Source organism: Giraffa tippelskirchi, chromosome 1 (genome assembly GCF_054371585.1).
Source record: "Giraffa tippelskirchi isolate mGirTip1 chromosome 1, T2T-mGirTip1v1.2.pri, whole genome shotgun sequence".
Taxonomy (NCBI): domain Eukaryota; kingdom Metazoa; phylum Chordata; class Mammalia; order Artiodactyla; family Giraffidae; genus Giraffa; species Giraffa tippelskirchi.
In genome coordinates this window covers 112,671,549-112,688,963 of record NC_137275.1, presented here as the reverse complement: position 1 = coordinate 112,688,963, position 17,415 = coordinate 112,671,549, and the positions used below count along the sequence as shown (strand labels likewise).

The 17,415-nt window shown below is 49.6% G+C and overlaps 2 protein-coding genes and 1 long non-coding RNA gene across 3 annotated transcripts in view; 1 reads left to right on the top strand and 2 right to left on the bottom strand.

Annotated features, from left to right (window-relative positions):
* The window catches only part of LOC145505924 (liprin-alpha-1-like), a 22,068-nt gene extending 16,310 nt beyond the window's left edge, over positions 1 to 5,758 (bottom strand). Inside the window, exons 1-4 of the mRNA XM_081489269.1 lie at positions 5,172 to 5,758; positions 3,868 to 3,969; positions 3,256 to 3,396; positions 2,520 to 2,666 (exon numbers count right to left, since the gene is read on the bottom strand). Coding sequence (XP_081345395.1) covers positions 2,520 to 2,666; positions 3,256 to 3,396; positions 3,868 to 3,969; positions 5,172 to 5,288 — 507 coding nt within the window. The 5' untranslated portion in view covers positions 5,289 to 5,758. The remainder of the gene's footprint in view (positions 1 to 2,519; positions 2,667 to 3,255; positions 3,397 to 3,867; positions 3,970 to 5,171) is intronic.
* On the top strand, positions 5,623 to 9,373 carry LOC145506847 (uncharacterized). The gene is made up of 2 exons (XR_014054381.1): positions 5,623 to 6,721; positions 8,474 to 9,373. It is a non-coding gene; the product is annotated as an uncharacterized LOC145506847 (long non-coding RNA).
* LOC145506153 (uncharacterized) overlaps positions 6,265 to 17,415 on the bottom strand; it is a 27,420-nt gene continuing 16,269 nt past the window's right edge. Inside the window, exons 3-13 of the mRNA XM_081490129.1 lie at positions 15,651 to 15,771; positions 12,853 to 12,912; positions 12,386 to 12,465; positions 11,405 to 11,566; positions 11,218 to 11,315; positions 10,633 to 10,744; positions 9,617 to 9,867; positions 9,143 to 9,168; positions 8,510 to 8,567; positions 7,240 to 7,306; positions 6,265 to 6,378 (exon numbers count right to left, since the gene is read on the bottom strand). Of these exons, the coding sequence (XP_081346255.1) occupies positions 7,290 to 7,306; positions 8,510 to 8,567; positions 9,143 to 9,168; positions 9,617 to 9,867; positions 10,633 to 10,744; positions 11,218 to 11,315; positions 11,405 to 11,566; positions 12,386 to 12,465; positions 12,853 to 12,912; positions 15,651 to 15,771 (985 nt within the window). The 3' untranslated portion in view covers positions 6,265 to 6,378; positions 7,240 to 7,289. The remainder of the gene's footprint in view (positions 6,379 to 7,239; positions 7,307 to 8,509; positions 8,568 to 9,142; positions 9,169 to 9,616; positions 9,868 to 10,632; positions 10,745 to 11,217; positions 11,316 to 11,404; positions 11,567 to 12,385; positions 12,466 to 12,852; positions 12,913 to 15,650; positions 15,772 to 17,415) is intronic.

Below are 17,415 nucleotides of genomic sequence, written 5' to 3'. Positions count from 1 at the left end.
TACAGTCAGCAAAAACAAGACCAGGAGCAGACTGTGGCTCAGATCATGAACTGCTTATTGCCAAATTCAGACTTCAATTGAAGAAAGTAGGGAAAACCACTAGACCATTCAGGTATGACCTAGATCAAATCCCTTATGACTATACAGTGGAAGTGACAAACAGATTTAAGGGACTAGACCTGATAGACAGAGTGCCTGATGAACTATGGACAGAGGTTCGTGACACTGTACAGGAGACAGGGATCAAGAAAATCCCCATGGAAAAGAAATGCAAAAAAGCAAAATGGCTGTCTGAGGAGGCCTTACAGATAGCTGGGAAGAGAAGACAAGCGAAAAGCAAAAGAGAAAAGGAAAGATATTCTCATCTGAATGCAGAGTTCCAAAGAATAGCAAAGAGAGATAAGAAAGCCTTCCTCAGCGATCAATGCAAACAAATAGAGGAAAACAACAGATTGGGAAAGGCTAGAGACCTCTTCAAGAAAATTAGAGATACCAAAGGAACATTTCATGCAAAGATAGGCTCGATAAAGGACAGAAATGGTATGGACCTAACAGAAGCAGAAGATATTAAGAAGAGGTGGCAAGAATACACAGAAGAACTGTACAAAAAAGATCTTCACGACCCAGATAATCACAGTGGTGTGATCACTCACCTAGAGCCAGACATCCTGGAATGTGAAGTCAAGTGGGCCTTAGAAAGCATCACTACGAACAAAGCTAGTGGAGGTGATGGAATTCCAGTTGAGCTATTTCAAATCCTCAAAGGTGGTGCTGTGAAAGTGCTGCACTCGATATGCCAGCAAATTTGGAAAACTCAGCAGTGGCCACAGGACTGGAAAAGGTCAGTTTTCGTTCCAATACCAAAGAAAGGCAATGCCAAAGAATGCTCAAACTACCGCACAATTGCACTCATCTCACATGCTAGTAAAGTAATGCTCAAAATTCTCCAAGCCAGGCTTCAGCAATACGTGAACCGTGAACTTCCAGATGTTCAAGCTGGTTTTAGAAAAGGCAGAGGAACCAGAGATCAAATTGCCAATATCCGCTGGATCATCGAAAAAGCAAGAGTTCCAGAAAAACATCTATTTCTGCTTTATTGACTATGCCAAAGCCTTTGACTGTGTGGATCACAATAAACTGTGGAAAATTCTGAAAGAGATGGGAATACCAGACCACCTGACCTGTCTCTTGAGAAACCTGTACGCAGGTCAGGAAGCAACAGTTAGAACTGGACATGGAACAACAGACTGGTTCCAAATAGGAAAAGGAGTACGTCAAGGCTGTATATTGTCACCCTGCTTATTTAACTTATATGCAGAGTACATCATGAGAAACGCTGGGCTGGAAGAAACACAAGCTGGAATCAAGATTGCCGGGAGAAATATCAATAATCTCAGATATGCAGATGACACCACCCTTATGACAGAAAGTGAAGAAGAACTAAAGAGCCTCTTGATGAAGGTGAAGGAGGAGAGTGAAAAAATTAGCTTAAAGCTCAACGTTCAGAAAACTAAGATCATGGCATCTGGTCCCATCACTTCATGGGAAATAGATGGGGAAACAGTGGAAACAGTGTCAGACTTTACTTTTTTGGGCTCCAGAATCACTGCTGATGGTGACTGCAGCCATGAAATTAAAAGACGCTTACTCCTTGGAAGGAAGGTTATGGCCAACCTAGAGAGCATGTTTAAAAGCAGAGACATTACTTTGCCAACAAAAGTCCGTCTAGTCAAGGCTATGGTTTTTCCAGTGGTCATGTATGGATGGGAGAGTTGGACGGTGAAGAAAGCTGAGCGCCGAAGAATTGATGCTTTTGAACTGTGGTGTTGGAGAAGACTCTTGAGAGTCCCTTGGACTGCAAGGAGATCCAATCAGTCCATCCTAAAAGAGATCAATCCTGGGTGTTCATTGGAAGGTCTGATGTTGAAGCTGAAAATCCAATACTTTGGCCACCTCATGCGAAGGGTTGACTCATTGGAAAAGACCCTAATGCTGGGTAGGATTGGGGGCGGGAGGAGAAGGGGACGACAGAGGATGAGATGGTTGGATGGCATCACCGACTCGATGAACATGGGTTTGGGTAGACTCCGGGAGTTGGTGATGGACAGAGAGGCCCGGCGTGTTGCAGTTCATGGGGTCGCAGAGAGTTGGACACGACTGAGCGACTGAACTGAACTCTGCTCTTTCAGGAAAAATGCTAACAAGCCAACAGATTCACGTTCAAGTAAAACTAAAGAGTCAGGAGTGGAATTCCACAAAATGGTTACACCAAATCCCAAATAATTCAAACCTGTAAGTTGCAGTCACCCCCAATTTTTAAAAAATGGATTTCCTTCCAGTACCGCTTTTTTACCATGATGTACATCCACACTTTTGAACGCAGTATTTTAGGGGCATAAGAGCTTTACACTGGTACTTGATTTCCAACGTGGGAGTCACATGAAAAGGTCTTTACCTTCCTTCCTCCCTCAGGAATTCACTACTATAAAAGTCAGACACAGTTCAGTAAAAGCCATTACCTGTCGATGCATAGAATCCTTATTTGCGATTTCATTTTCAACTCTATCACTGAGGTCGTGCACAGAGGTGGCTTCACGCTGTGTGGCGAGGTAGCGTTTCTCAAGGGTAGTGATTCTCGCCTCCATGTCCGTGTTCTGGGCCATGGCCTATAGCGGGCATTGCAGAGTAGAAAAGGTAAGTCATTATCACACAACACTCCAATACACTTAAGAGTAAAACAGTTGGACTAAATCCTAAGTCTCAAATCACACATAAAGTTGGCATCCTCAAAATTAAACTCCTAGACAGGGCCCTTTTCTCAGACTTGAGCAGAAACGTGCCTACTTCAAATGTCACATTTGCCACGACTGGCACCCATCTGTCTTAACGTTCTGTCTGGCCACTCGGTTTATCAAGCTTCTTTTCTATATAATAAACCCAAACAGCAAACAAAAAGTATACTAAACTACCCTGTTATTGCAAGAATTCCAGGAGGAAAGGTATCTGGCATGAAGTCAGGACCTCAGGAGTCAGGAGTGTGGTGGGCTACAGTCCACAGGGTCACAAGGACTCGGACATGACTGAGCACGTACGCAGGCAATGCTTTTTAACCATATAAAACTCTGACTTCGTACAGAAAAAATGTATTTACAAAAATTCAAGAAGCTCAAAAGTCAACTAGTTACATAAATACGTGCATCATCCACCTAACAAAGCAGCAAGTGTACAAATCCAGGACGGCCGGGTGGCTGGTACCTTCTCGCCCAGGGCCTTGTGGTGCTCGAAGAGTGACTTCAGTGCCCTGAGCACTTCCACCTCGCTGGTCATGCCGGCTGGGGACGTGCGGAGGGACGGCACGTACCGGGAAACCAGGCGCTCCAGGTGCTCCAGCAGCAGCTGCAGGGCGGGGCCAAAGGAGCGCCGTCAACCTCATTCTTGAACTCAGGGCCAATAAGTCCTCTCAGCCACACGCTAAAGCTGAAACCACGCTAAGGCAAGTCGGAATCCTGCCAGTTCAGTCTCAAGTTAGAGTGGACTTCCCCAGTGGCCCAGTAGTTAAGACTCCGCACTTCGGCAGGGGACATAGGTTTTAATCCCTGGTCGGGGAACTAAGATCCCACACAAAGTGGAGCATGGACAAAAATGTAAGTTAAGAGAATTCTCCCCTCAAACGTACTAAAATTACATTAGCTCTCATCGTAAATTTGAAGCAAGGTATGAGAACCCCGAACTGATCCCCCTTGGTCTGCTCAGTGGGAAGATGTGAAAAATGACTTGAAAACCACACCGAGTTTAAAGACAGCAACACAGAGCCCAGTGGTGACCCCCGCGGGGCAAATGGCAACACGTGAGAATCCCCCTACTGACCCTGGTGTTGCTCCTTTCCGCTTTCAGCTCAGCAATTTCTTCTTCTCGTTCAAGCAGCTGCTCCCTGCATACATTGAGTTCTTTAGTAAGTTCTATAAACTCCTAGAAGACAGTGAAATGAGTAAGTAACTAAATGCAAACACAAATTAAAAAGAGAGCGAGCCGCTGAACATTGACCCTGTCAAGTCTCTCCAGGCTCCACACAAAGGATCTCCTTGTCCCTCCAGAGAAGAGGGGGTCCCCCTGACTCCCAGACCACACAGACCACCACAACTCAGACCGGCCTGCAGCCTCCACCTCGACCTGGCAGGCACGCGGCAGGGGAGAACCCGGAATCCAAGCCTGCCTTCTCAAGACCCAGGGACGTCTGAGAAACTTTCCTAAACAGAAATCCTAACAACAAAGTGGATAAAGAGATTCTTAAATGACACCCAGACAAGTGACCTGGAACCACTGGGGAGAGTGAAGAACAAAGGTAAGGTCTACAAGGCCACCAGGCTTTGGAGTGTTCCTCTGGGAAAAAGGCTGATGGCACCCCAAGGCCATCCGTTAGCCTGACTCCACTGAAGTCACCCACTCATTCAATAAACTGGTTAAAATGTTAAATTCACGTTATATGTATTTTACCACAATTTGCGTGCACACGGGGCCGTCCACGTGCTGAACTTGCTCAAACTAAACCACACGGAGTCTTTCATTCTTCTGTTTTTCTTTGCAGAAATACAAAAATCCTGGGCTATGTATCCCCTACTACATACTGAGTATTCAGCACCCAGAACAGTGCCCAACTCTTGTGAGAGGCATGTAGTAGACATGTGAAGCTATGAGGGTGTATGTTATACACGTAAAGCAGTAGGTACCAGTCATTAAAATACTGGACCCACTCGTCTGTGCTTTGTAAGATGGGAGACGTTAAGGGGCTTAGCATTTCTGCTTCAAGGACTGACTCTCTAGCTCGATCCACAGGCCCCAGAGACTCCTCCAGCCAGTATATCCCTTCTTTGGAAGAGGGGAGATAATAAGGGGCTTCGCCTTTCTGCTTCAAGGACTGACTCCATAGCTCAGTCTACGTGCCCCAGTGACTCCTCCAGCCAGTGTTGCCCTTCTTGTGGGGCCCCCGCCCATCCTCCACGCAGCACCTGCACAACCTCTTACAAGGTCCACCTGCTGGGGTCCATCCTGCCCACTAAGGCCAAACGCCCTGGCCGGCAAGGCCCACAACCGTGCTAACAAAATCAAACACAAAGCCAACGCTTTGCCGGCTGAGGGCCAATCTAGTGGGCCCAGACCCCGGCTGCTCTCACCTCAGGCCACTCTGCTTCCAGGACTTGGGCCGAGACCAAGTTCTTCCTCCTCTTGGCCTTTGCCTTGGGGTTGCAGCACTGGAAAAGCCCCCAAAGGCGGGTCTTTCTGCGACCCATCCTCGCGGATGGGGGCAGCCCCCCACTAGGGGGCAACTGCTGATTCACAATCAGATGCCTCAGCACCCGAGCTATCACCACCGATCTCACACAATGACCACCGCTATTCACACTACAACCACCCCACTCTCACACCCCGCTCTCACACACACAGCTCTCACACTATGACCACTGCTCTCACACTACGTCCACCAGCACCGGTGTCTCAAGAAGAAATGGCACGAAGGCTCTGCCTCCAGCACGTCTCCCTGGAGCCCGGAACCTGGAACCCACTGAGTCACAAGGGGCTCCGTGGTAACAGGGGGGCTGGCCTCAGGCCCACCAGCAAGGGCGCAGAGAAGGGGGAGGGGCTGCCAAAAAGACGGCAGGTGAGTGTGGGGTGCGGGAGAAGGAAGGCCGTGCCCACAGCTCAGGCCTACCGTCAAACATGATCCTGCAAGGTACTGGTTCACAGTCGAACCGAACAGGATGAACTGCTTCAGAAACCACCACCACTAGGAATGAGCATATCTTCTAAGTGGACTTCTGCCCCTCCACCCACTAAACAAGCCTCCAGGGAGGCTAGTGAAAGGGCACCCCTGAACTCAAGGGCGTCCCCAGAACCCACCCAGGTGAGGAGGACTCACCACACTAGCTGCCCCTCACTCTCACCCTGAGCTCGGTCCTCCCTGACTGACTCTCTCAATCGAGCTCAGCAAGGGCTTGACCAACCTCACTCCAGGCACTTAAAATGAACCCACAGTGGGTACAGGGGTTCACTCAACCTGCTGCGAACTCGCTCTCTTAACTTCGACCCTGGGCGGTCAGACAACTCTGCCCTGTGAGGGCTGCATGGTGGAGGTTCAGGGGTGTCCCTGCCTCGAGCCCCGACAGCCAGCCCCTCCCAGGCCCCGCCAGGTGCTGCCCCTTCCTCCGCCCCCGAGTCCCCCACGCCCCTCTCCCGGCTCCACTCCCACCCTCACGGCTCCCCACTCACCGGGGCACAGGCCACACTGCTCCTGGCTCAGCCGGGACCTCTGCTGTCACTTGAAGACCTCAGTCCCGAGGGTGCTTGGGGTCCTATATCCACCCATCTCAGCAATTACAGACTCTGGGAGAGACACAGGACAGTTTGGGGTGCCGCCCGCAGTTCACCCTCAACACATTCTGGTTTTTTTGGCTTTATCTACTGGAGTTTTCTGAGATGTCTTTTGAAAACCTCAACTGTTGCTTTCAAAGAGACTGTAAAATCACTGCTCAAATTTAAGAATCAAATCTTCATTTTCAACCTTCACGTGAAACTGGAGGGAAGACTAAAAGCAGTCATATTTTCAAACTGAAAAAGCAAACCCGCATGTGACCACGTCACAGAATACACGTCACCGAACCCCTTCCTCCTCAGCCTTCTCCTCCACCACCAGCCGCTCAGGATACAGCAGTGGGAGCGGCGTGAGGTCAGCCTGGGGCAGTTGGGGCTCTGCTAGTGCAGGAGATGGAAGAGATGTGGGTTCGATCCCTGGGTTGGAATGATCCCTAGAGGAGGGCATGGTAACCCACTCCAGTATTCTTGCCTGGAGATTCCCATGGACTGAGGAGCCTCAGGCCATGGGGTTGCAAAGAGTTGGACATGATTCAAGCCACTGAGCACGCATAGACAGGTGCTCCACAGCCTCCCTGGGCCAGTGGGTGCCCTGCTGGGCAGCACAACCTCTCAGATGTCTCGGGGTGGGTCAACCTGGCCCTGAGCAACCAGGGAGGAGAGAGGATGGTGGAGGAGGGAAGGACAGGGAGGTGTTAGGGGCCACTGGTAGAGGACAAAGGGGTGCAGGGAGGGAATTCGAGTCCTGATGGTCCAGGGACAAGCCGTCCCCTCTCTGAGTTGCCCTAACAGCTATGGAGACAGAAATTAGGCCACTAATTCTGTCACTCCTCCCTCCACTCCTGATCCACTGCCCAGGAGAAAAACACTCACTTTCAGTGGCGTCTCTTGGAACCAGCAGCCATCTTCTCCTCTGAGATCCTTCAGGGGCTGCTGGTTTCTGTAAAACACAATGGAGAGCAGCCTTGGTCTTCATCGAGGATCCTAGATTACAGAACTGAGCCTAGTAAACATTGCTCTGAAATTCTGGCAGATGCAGCCATAACCAAAACAAAACCAATGCAGGATCTTTGAAGGGAGTGGACAAAAGAGTCATTATTGTATGTATGGTTGTATTCTTATCAAACTCGAATGGTTCAACACTAATACCTAAATGTGAATGTATGGATGGATGAATGTTAAAAATTATAACAGGCAATAAATTCTATAATGAATTATGAGTTGGATAAACTCATAAGGTTACAGAACACTGTAATACAAAGATACATCCTCAACAAGAAATGAGAAATTTACCAAAGAAAAACACACATGGAGTTGAGGGATTATAAAACGCTTAACTTAAAATGCTAAATCTTTTCATAAGAAAAATATAGAACACCTGAAAGATCTCAATTCCTTCTAGATTAATTTATAAATTAAGGTAATACTCAAAACCCTCAAAGCTATTGAAGTGATAGGACTCCAAACTGTAGATGTCACTGTATGTGTGTATGTGTGTGTGTGTGTGTGTGTGTGTGCATATATGTATACATATATATTATATGTATGTCTTTAGTCACTCAGTCATATCTGATTCTTTGCGACCCCGTGGACTGTAGCCTGCTGGGCTCCTCTGTCCATGGGGATTCTCCAGGCAAGAATACTGGAGTGGGTTGCCATGCCCCACACACACACATATACACAGTGAAAATACTTCTATATGTTGACAAAGAAATTTTACTTCAAGTAGATTCAACTTAATCATACTTTTGAAATAAATGTGAAATTCCTACTATGATGAGGAATGGCTTAAAAGGCTGTAACAATCACACAGACAAATATTAGGTAGCTCTGACTCCATCACTGGGTCAGTCATGGGAGGAGTGATCACCCTTCGGCTGCCCTGTTCTAGACCAGGGATGTGGTGAGAACAAGACAGAGGATCAACAGCATCAGAGCTGCCAGTGGACCAGAACAGGGGTTGGGCTCCCTTCCCCTCCATGCCCTGGTCTCTCTCCAGAGCAGGGAGTGGGGCTCCCTTCCCTCCATGCCCTGGTCTCCCTCCATCACCACCTCCCCAGAGGAGAGGAGACCTGACCAGCATTGCCTCTCCCTGTCTCTACCACAGCCCGAGCAAGCAGAAGGGCCAGAGCCCCACACTCACCAACAGACAGACTGCTTGCTTCATCTTGGGACTGGGCGTTGTCTTCTGTCAGCTTTTCCTGCCAAGGGACCAGAAGAGAAAGGGAATCTCCATTGGTCAGCGTATTGTTGTGGGCATGGTCCAGAGTCCCAGACCCTCTTGGGGGACACATAAGCACCAGAAAAGGGCCTTGAGAAAGCAAGGCGCTGACCCAGGAGTCACAAACCCACAAACCCCTACAGTATCTGGGGGGACACAGTGGGTTCTGCCTTCCCACCTACTCCTGTGCTTTGCCCCCCAAGTGGGCATAGACTCAGCACATCTGGGCTCTGCTGATGGCACCCAGACTCGGATGTGATGCTAAGGGGATCTGAGCACCCCTGCCTGACACCCCCCATGCCTCTGGGTCCAGGGTTACAGAGTGAGGGTGTCTCAAACAGTAAGGACAGGGCCGGGGCTGCCAACCGGCCTTAGGACAGCTCTCAACAGGCCCGTCTCCCTCCTACATTCAGCCTAGAGCCCCCAGGCCAGTTGAGAGAGTCAGGGACAACAGTAGAGGACAAACCAGGGACCGTGTCCACCCTGGGCTTTGTTGTGGGGGGAAAGCAGTGACTGAGGGTCTGATGCTGCCAGATGCTGGAGAAACCGACTCACCTCGTGGCAACACTCACTCAAGCGACCTAGAAGAGAAGAGACATCCGCTGAGTGGTGGGGACAGCCCTCTTGCCACACCTCCCTCCCTAGGGACAGGGTGCAGGCTGGGGGCTCAGACACTGAACAGAGCCCCGGGCCTGTGACGGCAAGCGGGACATTCCGAGTCTGGAGAACCCTCAGGGAAGAGAAGAGAAGGGAGAAAAGGAAATAAAATGAAACCCGTGGAAAATCTCTGTGCAGCGCTCCTGAACCACCTTCTTCTCCTGCCTCCTCCCACCAGACTCGGCCAGGGGGAAGAGGGGACCGTCAGCTGAGTTGGGGGGACCGATGTGATCACGGTTTGGTAGGACCTGGTGAGGTGGGAGGAGGAGGGGTTTCCTGGGGAAGAAGATCAGAGACAAGCCAGGAGGAACAGGAGGATTGGGGAGATGGAGGAGGGAGCCAGCACCTCCTCCTTCCCTTCTAGAACCTCACCTTTAAAGTACCAGCATACAGCACATCCGATTAGGACTAGGACAGTGCTGACTCCAAGTCCAGTTACCATTTTCATCACCAGTGAAGTGCATGAGGAGGGAGAGGGAGTGACGGGTAGTCTCTGGCTCATGGTTGCTCGCTCTCCAGGAACCAGGACCTCCCCATGGGCCAGGGTACTTGATTCTTGGTCCACACACTTGATGTTGCTCCAAGGCATACAGTCCATGACCATGACCTTCCCATCAGGGCACCTGGGTACAGATACAGGGGGACTCATCAGGGACAGCTAGCTGCATGAGGAGAAAGAGGGGGTAGCCTCCTGTCCTGGGTCCCCTGACAAGACTGGAGGGGGGACAGGCTCCTGCTGTCTGCAGGGCAGGGTCCCCTCACTCCCCCTCACTGGGCAGGAGAAGGATCCAGGATTGTGTATTGTGGCCCCCGGGCTCCTGCTGAGTGTTCAGAGCTGTTCTTCAAGAGCTCTGTGAGGGGGGCCTCATCCAGGTCAAGGCTCAGAAGGGTATGGGCACAAGTCTGACTCATCTTCCAGTCAAACTTAAATACGAGGCCCTCTCATCCACCTGTTGACTCTTCCTACCAATCTCAGCCAACACTGGAGCGTCAGAGGACAGTGAATTACTATTGGCCACCGAGCCCCCCAACAGGAAAGATTCAGGTGCTACTGGGGAGCAAGGGCTGGGTGTGAGGCCTGGCGAGTTGGCTCCGGTTTTATAGGAACCTTGAAGGAGCACACACGTGGCCTCAGGATGACTTCTGTCTGCTGTCAGCACTTCGGTCTTTCTAGGCCCCTCCTGAGGAGACGTGGGAAGGGGCCACTGGGAAAGCCGTGCAGGACAAACGGGGGTGGTGGGGAGCGCCGCTGCAGGCTCAGGAGACCCCACAGGCACAGGGGAGCTCTGAGAGGTGGGAGGGGCTTCATGGAAGCAGGAGAGAGACATGGGTACAAGGAAACTGGGGTCTCCTGTGGGTTGGAAGCCCCCTAGGCTCCTGTGTCTCACCCGGTGCTGCATTTTTGACAGAACTCAGGTGCATCTTCTCCACGGAAAGTGCCAGGTTTGCACTGACACTCAGTGTCCTTGGTGGAGGTGCAGCGGTTTTTTTCTTCTTCTCCTAGAGACCAAAGATAAGGTTTTGCTGTTTGTTGCTGTTTCAATGAAAGAATTAGTGTTTTTCATGGGTGTTTGGAACTTCCCTGGTGGCTCAGGCGGTAAAGCATCTGCCTACCAGGCGGGAGACCTGGGTTCCATCCCTGGGTCGGGAAGATCCCCTGGAGAAGGAAATGGCAACCCACTCCAGTACTCTTGCCTAAACAATCCCATGGACGGAGGATCCTGGTAGGCTACAGTTCATGGGGTCGCAAAGAGTCGGACACGGCTGAGCTCACCCATGTGAGCCCCAGGACAGAGCACAGGTTCTCTGGCCACAGAGGACAACCTCAAAAACAGTCCTTTCCATCCCTCCCTCCTCTGTAATGATGCGAGGTGTGTTTTCTCCAAGGAAAGCATTTCCTGAAGTTTTCTTTCAAATAGGAAATCACTGAGGCTGCTTATACACTGGGAAGCAAGAAATAGGACTGTACTAGCCTTTCAGGTCATTCTGGCGTTCTTCTCTTTTCCTTTCCAGTCCTTTTCGGTCATAATTCAACCTTCGCAGGCACACAGTTCCACACTGCAAACTGTTTCTGTTTCCAAGAGAAGAAGAAAAAATTTAGACCTGGCCGCAGGCAAACATCTCTCAGCAGGCTAGTGAGAACTTCTTGCACCGACTGACCTGTGAAAACTATCAATCATTTTCAGTTGTCCACGAAGGGCTTTCTTGGTCAAGTGGTCCAGCATCTGCGCGTGCACAAGGCACTCCATGAAATAGCTACGGTTCTGCGGGAAGCCCAGACTGGGCAGCCACTTGTTGCCGATCCACTCATGTTTCACGTTCCTGTACGCAAGGGTCTGCATTCAATAATTAAGGATGGTTAATTGAGGAAAAAATGGAGGAGGCAACGGCAACCCACTCCAGTACTCTTGCCTGGAAAATCTTGGTGACAGGATGATTTGAGAACAGCACGGAAACATGAATATCACCATATGTAAAAGAGATAACCAGTGCAAGTTCGACGCATGAAGCGGGGCACTCAAAGCCGGTGCTCTGGGACAACCCAAGGGGTGGGGTGGGGAGGGAGACGGGAGGGGGCTTCAGGATGGGGGACACATGTGCACCCATGGGTGATTCATAGCAAAAACCACCACCACACCATAAGGAAATTATCCTCCAATTAAAAGAAATTAAAAAGATACAACTGTTTCAATCAGTCAAAACTTTCCTCACACTTCCTACTTTTAACCCATGTAACAGACAGACAAGAGTTTTCTATAATCCCTACGGTGAGCAACAGTGAGGTGGCACGCAGTCTTTGACCACCTGACAAGCATCTCCTTGGCGAGCCCCCGGGCAGACACCGTCCGCAGTGCTGGGCTACAGCAGGCCGACAGGGACGCCCCCTGTCCTGGGACGCACGTGCCTTGGGGGGCGGGGGGGCAGAAAGCGAACAGGTGTGTGAGAGCGTTTCTGAGCCACGGCTGCTGTGAGGGAGAGGAAGCGGACGGCAGTGGGACGGGAGGAGGTGGCTGGCTTCAGATGGGGGGGAGGGGAGACCTTCAGACAAACGACTTTTGAGCTGAGACAGAAAGAGTCCACAGGAGCTGGCCTCCCGACCAAAATAACAGCAACAGTGACGACCCACAGCACCCACTTCACCTGCATTTCTGAGGCCGAACCAGGTGAGCCAGCTCGGCAAACCTCCACAGGGCAGCGCGCAGGCTCCGAGGAGCGCCGTTCTGAGGGAGTGAAGGAGCGGTGTGTTACCCGGAGGAGTCACAGACACCGGTCATCAACAGGACTTCAGATAAACAAAAGAGCTCTTTTCACTAATTTCTAATTTTAGAGAAAAGGCCATTTAAGTGTGCAACTACTTTTGAAATTTTAAGGTTTAATGGGACGAAATTATACAGAATTTTTTAAAAAACTCCCATTTTAATTCCCATCGCATCCAATAAATAATGAAGAACAACATTCTGAGAAGAAGTAAAACAATAGAGTCCACTTTATCCAACAGCATTTGCTTCCTTCTAACATTTTTACTTATCAAATACAAGAAAATTTCATACATTACTCAATACAGTGGATCAATAGACTTGTTTCAATAAGGAAAAATAAAAACCCACCTTTTTAATTTCCTTATAGAGTTCCAGCTGCAACCTCGGAAGATTGGAATCCATCAAAGCCTACAACAAAACACAAGAGATTCGTTCAGAGAAGATACATTCTACTTACTAGCAGTTCTAAGAGTGATGAAGGACAGGGAAGCCTGGCGTGCTGTAGTCCACGGGGCCGCAAAGAGTTGGACACGACTGAGCGACTGAACAACAACCACGAAGCAGTTCTAAAGGAATCTGAAGGGCAACTAAAACTTCAATGTTGATGTGAAGGAGAATATAATAGCAACTAAATTGAAAACCTGTTCATTAAGAAAGAAGTATATGTATGCAGGAAGTTACCAACTAGATACAGGTCATTCACCATAATATTTAAAAAAGGAAGGAAAAGAATATTCATTACAATCAAACACTACATAATACCAAAATTAAATGGTAGATAGTTCAAATTCACTCTAAAGCTCTTATATTCAATTCAAGTACATACTTTAATCATTTTTAGTCATTAAAGCACATTCTTTAACCATCGTTTTTAATGATGATCCAACATCAGCAATTCCCTGGAGTCTGCAGAGCAAGTGGGACAGGAGGTGGACACCCAAGGGCAGAGCCCTGATTCTGGCGTGGGAACACGCCGCTCCACGCAGAAGCCGCACCCTTCCCAAAGGTCTGGTCCGCCCGTGAGGCACACGTGCTCCCCACCTCAGGGCCCCAGCGACACACGAACCTGCTGGAACCACAGGCTCCTCAGAGCCCTGACCCTCTTGCTCGATTACAAGTCAAACCGAAATGGCCACACGGGCAACTTCAACCCAGGAATAATGGCAGATGGCAACCACCAGCAAGGACACAAAGTCCACGCTGGAGATGGCTTCCCAAGACGGAAAGATCTCTGGGCCCCGCTCTCAGCCATGAGAACCCTCTCCTCCGAACGGTACTGCCAATGGCTTGTCCACAAGAGAGGGAAGATATAACCAAGCCTCCACAGAAAAGACCTCTTCCTTTCCTGTGATATAAGCACGTGACAGCTAGAAACCAAGCTGGTCTTAGCAAACCCACAGAGGCTCAGCGAGCTTGAAAATCAAAACACGGTCACATTCTGGGAGGTTCTGAATCATGCCTAGGATATTTTAAAATTCTAATTCTACTATTTCAGTTTGGACTACAGTCCCTCAAACAAGCACATCAAAACGGACAAGTATATAGTAAAACACGGCTTGGCCAGTAAAACTAGAAGGCATATCCAAGTTTTGTTTCACTTCATAAATGTTTTATAAACTAATGTCAAATGTATTTTATTACAGGAGAAAAGTAAACTTCAAAGCCGAGAAATAGCACTGAATGGGCGCTCACAGCCACAGGCGATGCTAATGCGCCACCTGAGCCCCCCCTGCTCCCGCCTCCACCTCCACACCGGGGTGGACACACAGCCGCCAGGTCCAGTCCGTGACAGCCCAACCTCTGCTCCTCACTGGCACCCCAGCACCTCCTCCTGGCTCAGGGCCCCACCTCTCTTCCCTGGACACTTAGCCTCCCTCATGGATTCTGGGCACAAAGTCTCTCTTCTGTCCAAGGCAGGATACAAGGCACCACCAGGATACTTCAACTACCAGGTTACAAATCCTCGAGAGCTCTTCCCTTTCTTCATTCTCTACCAAATAAAGTGCAAACCCCTTGAACTGATCCTCAACATCTCCCGTTCTCTGGTAGAGTCCCCCTCCTCTGTGAGTCTGCAAGCGTTAAGAAGGTCCTAAGGGACGTCCCTAGAGCACTCCTTGCTTCCACTGTACTGGGGCCCGGGTTCGATCCCTGGTGGGGGAAACCCAGACCCCACATGCCACACAGTGAGCCAAAAAAAGAGAAGGTCCTAAATCTTCTCGTTCACCTAACTGCCACCACCTCCGGGGAGCCTGCTCTGCCTCCCCACACAGAAATCACCTCCACCTCCAGACTGCAATGATGAGCTGCCAACATCTCCCAGAACTCAGAACTTACACCATGCGTTCAGGCATTTCTGAAAAAACATGCTCCCCATCTGAGACTGTACATCATCCGAAGGCAGGAGCACACTGTCAGCTGAAACCCCAGGATGGCTGGGGATACAAACAAGGAGAAGGGCAGAATGAGAAAAACAAAGGCAGTTTTCCAAGATAGTAAGAATTATGAAAGAACTTCATCTTCAATGGCAGCAGAAAACAGGAAAAGGGAAAAGTGGATTAAAGCTACACTGATCTTGGGTACAAACTCTGCACTGGGAAAGCCTGAGCAAAGAGGACCTGTGTCCCCCGCGCTCCTCACCTCACCTCCCACCCAGGTGGCTCTGGCTTCACCAACCTTTTCTGGGAACTCCTATCTCCCCAGTAACGTCACACCAACTCCAGCCAGAACTCCAGCCAAGCTACCAGAGAAGGCACGTCCTTACCTGTGAACAGTCCTGCCCGACCCAGGACTCGGGAGATGAAGACATCAACGGCGGATTCCACCGCCCGTCCCCTTGCCTTCTCGGGGCGTCTTGGTTTCTCGACAGAGTGACACTCGGTCCAAGAGCCCCCAGAGGTCACTGCCAGCGCCCATCCCTGACCTACGCCCCGCGCAGGCATGAGGGGAAACCCGTTCCCTCTGACTGGGCAGGTACAGCCAGTACCCTGGCAGACACTAGAGTCCCTCCAAACCACACACTATTCGATTAAAAAAGTGCAGACGACCTAAAGGACTTTGCTACTCAAAACAAAAGAACACCAAGTCACGGCTTCTTCCCTTAGCTACAGTGATCGTATCTCAGAGAACACCGTCCAGAGGGTTCTTACTTTTATGACTTTGTTGAGGCATTCGTCAGCCACCATCCTGACATCTGACTCCGCGTCATCACTGCACAGCAGAAAAAGTTCCATAGCGATGCCCAGAAGTTTCTGGAATTCTGGAGAATTTCTAAATGAAAAGAGAAGAGAGACTGTCACAGCCCAGAGAACACACGATGATGAAACGCAGTTAGGTTTCTGGTATCCTGTGTGGGATTCTGGAAGAGAAAAAGGACGTTACATTTACGTTACAGGTAAAATTCATCTTAATAATATATTTCATTTAACCCAATGTATCCAAAATATTACTTCAACATGTAATCAACATGAAGAAATTACTGTGCTATGGAACAACCTCTTTTACAGCACATCTGAATTCAGACACAAAATTTTCATCAGAACTATTTTATTTGGGGGCTTCCATGGTGGTCCAGTGGTGGGACACAGGCTCGCTCCCTGGTCTGCGAAGACTGGCAGGCTCCCACGTGCTGTGGGGACAGCTAAGCCCGGGCACAATACTGAGCCCGCACACCGCCATCAGAGCACCCCCCGCCTGCTGCAACTAGAGGAAGCCCGAGAAGGAGCGAAGACCCAGCACAGCCCAAAACAAGTCATTAGATAAACCTTTAAAAGAGAGGGGGGGGGGAGACAGAAATACGTGTATAGAGATTCCATACAATTCACAGCTGAAAAAGCAGGCTGACTTGTAATTAGTAGATAACCTGGAACTCGGAAGCACAGCCTAGTGATTGCAGTCAGCAATACTGCATTTTAAACTTCAAAGCTGCTAAGAGACGAGCTCTTTAGTGCTCTCAACACACAAAAAGGAATGACAATGATACGACAGAGGTGCTGGCTAACACTGGGTTGCCGCAGTGCATTATACAAGGGAATCAAACCACCAGTGTTGTGGGCCCATTCTCTCTCAATTTTTAAAAAAGACAAAAAGTAGGTTTACATACTACTTCTAACCATGCTTTTAAGAAGCTCTCCAATAACGAAATCAAATACTGTTTTTAAATTTTAATTTAATAAAATAGATAGAGGACTTAGGGAGTCCCTGGTGCCTAGTGGTTAGCACTCTTGAGCTCTTGCTGCTGTGGCCCCAGGTTCGACCCCTGGCGGGGGAACACATTCAGTGAGCTGCACAGCACGCCCCCAAAACACAACAACAACGAGACACAGGGCTAGTCAAGCTATCTATTTCTGGTTGAGAGAGCTTTAGAAGTTGGTCTTTCAAGAAACTTGTCCATCGCACTTGCCTGATGCTACAGCGGACAGGAATCCGTCTGCCAGTGCAGGGGACATGGGTTTGATCCCTGGTCCACAAAGACCTCACATGCCACGGAGCAACTAAACCCGTACCCCACAGATGTTGAGCCTGTGCTCTAGAGCCTGACAGCCGAAACCACTGAAGCCCGTGGGCCTACAGCCTGTGCTCCACAGCAAGAGAAGCCACTGCAATGAAAGGCCTACCGATCGCAACGGAGAGCAGCCCCCGCTGGCTGCAACTACAGAAAGCCCGTGCGCAGCAACGAAGACCCAGCACCGCCAAACAGAATAAACAGTGCTTTTCGAAAAAGAAACGTGCCCATCATCTAAGTGGTTGAATTTACTGGCATAAAATTCATATTTCCTTGCTATCCTTTCAATATCTGTACAACCTACACTGACACCATTTCCCTTCTCCAGACATTAGAAACTTGTGACTTCACTTTTTCCTGATCAGTCTTATTCCTCTTACTGACATTCTCAAAGAACACACTTTTCGTTT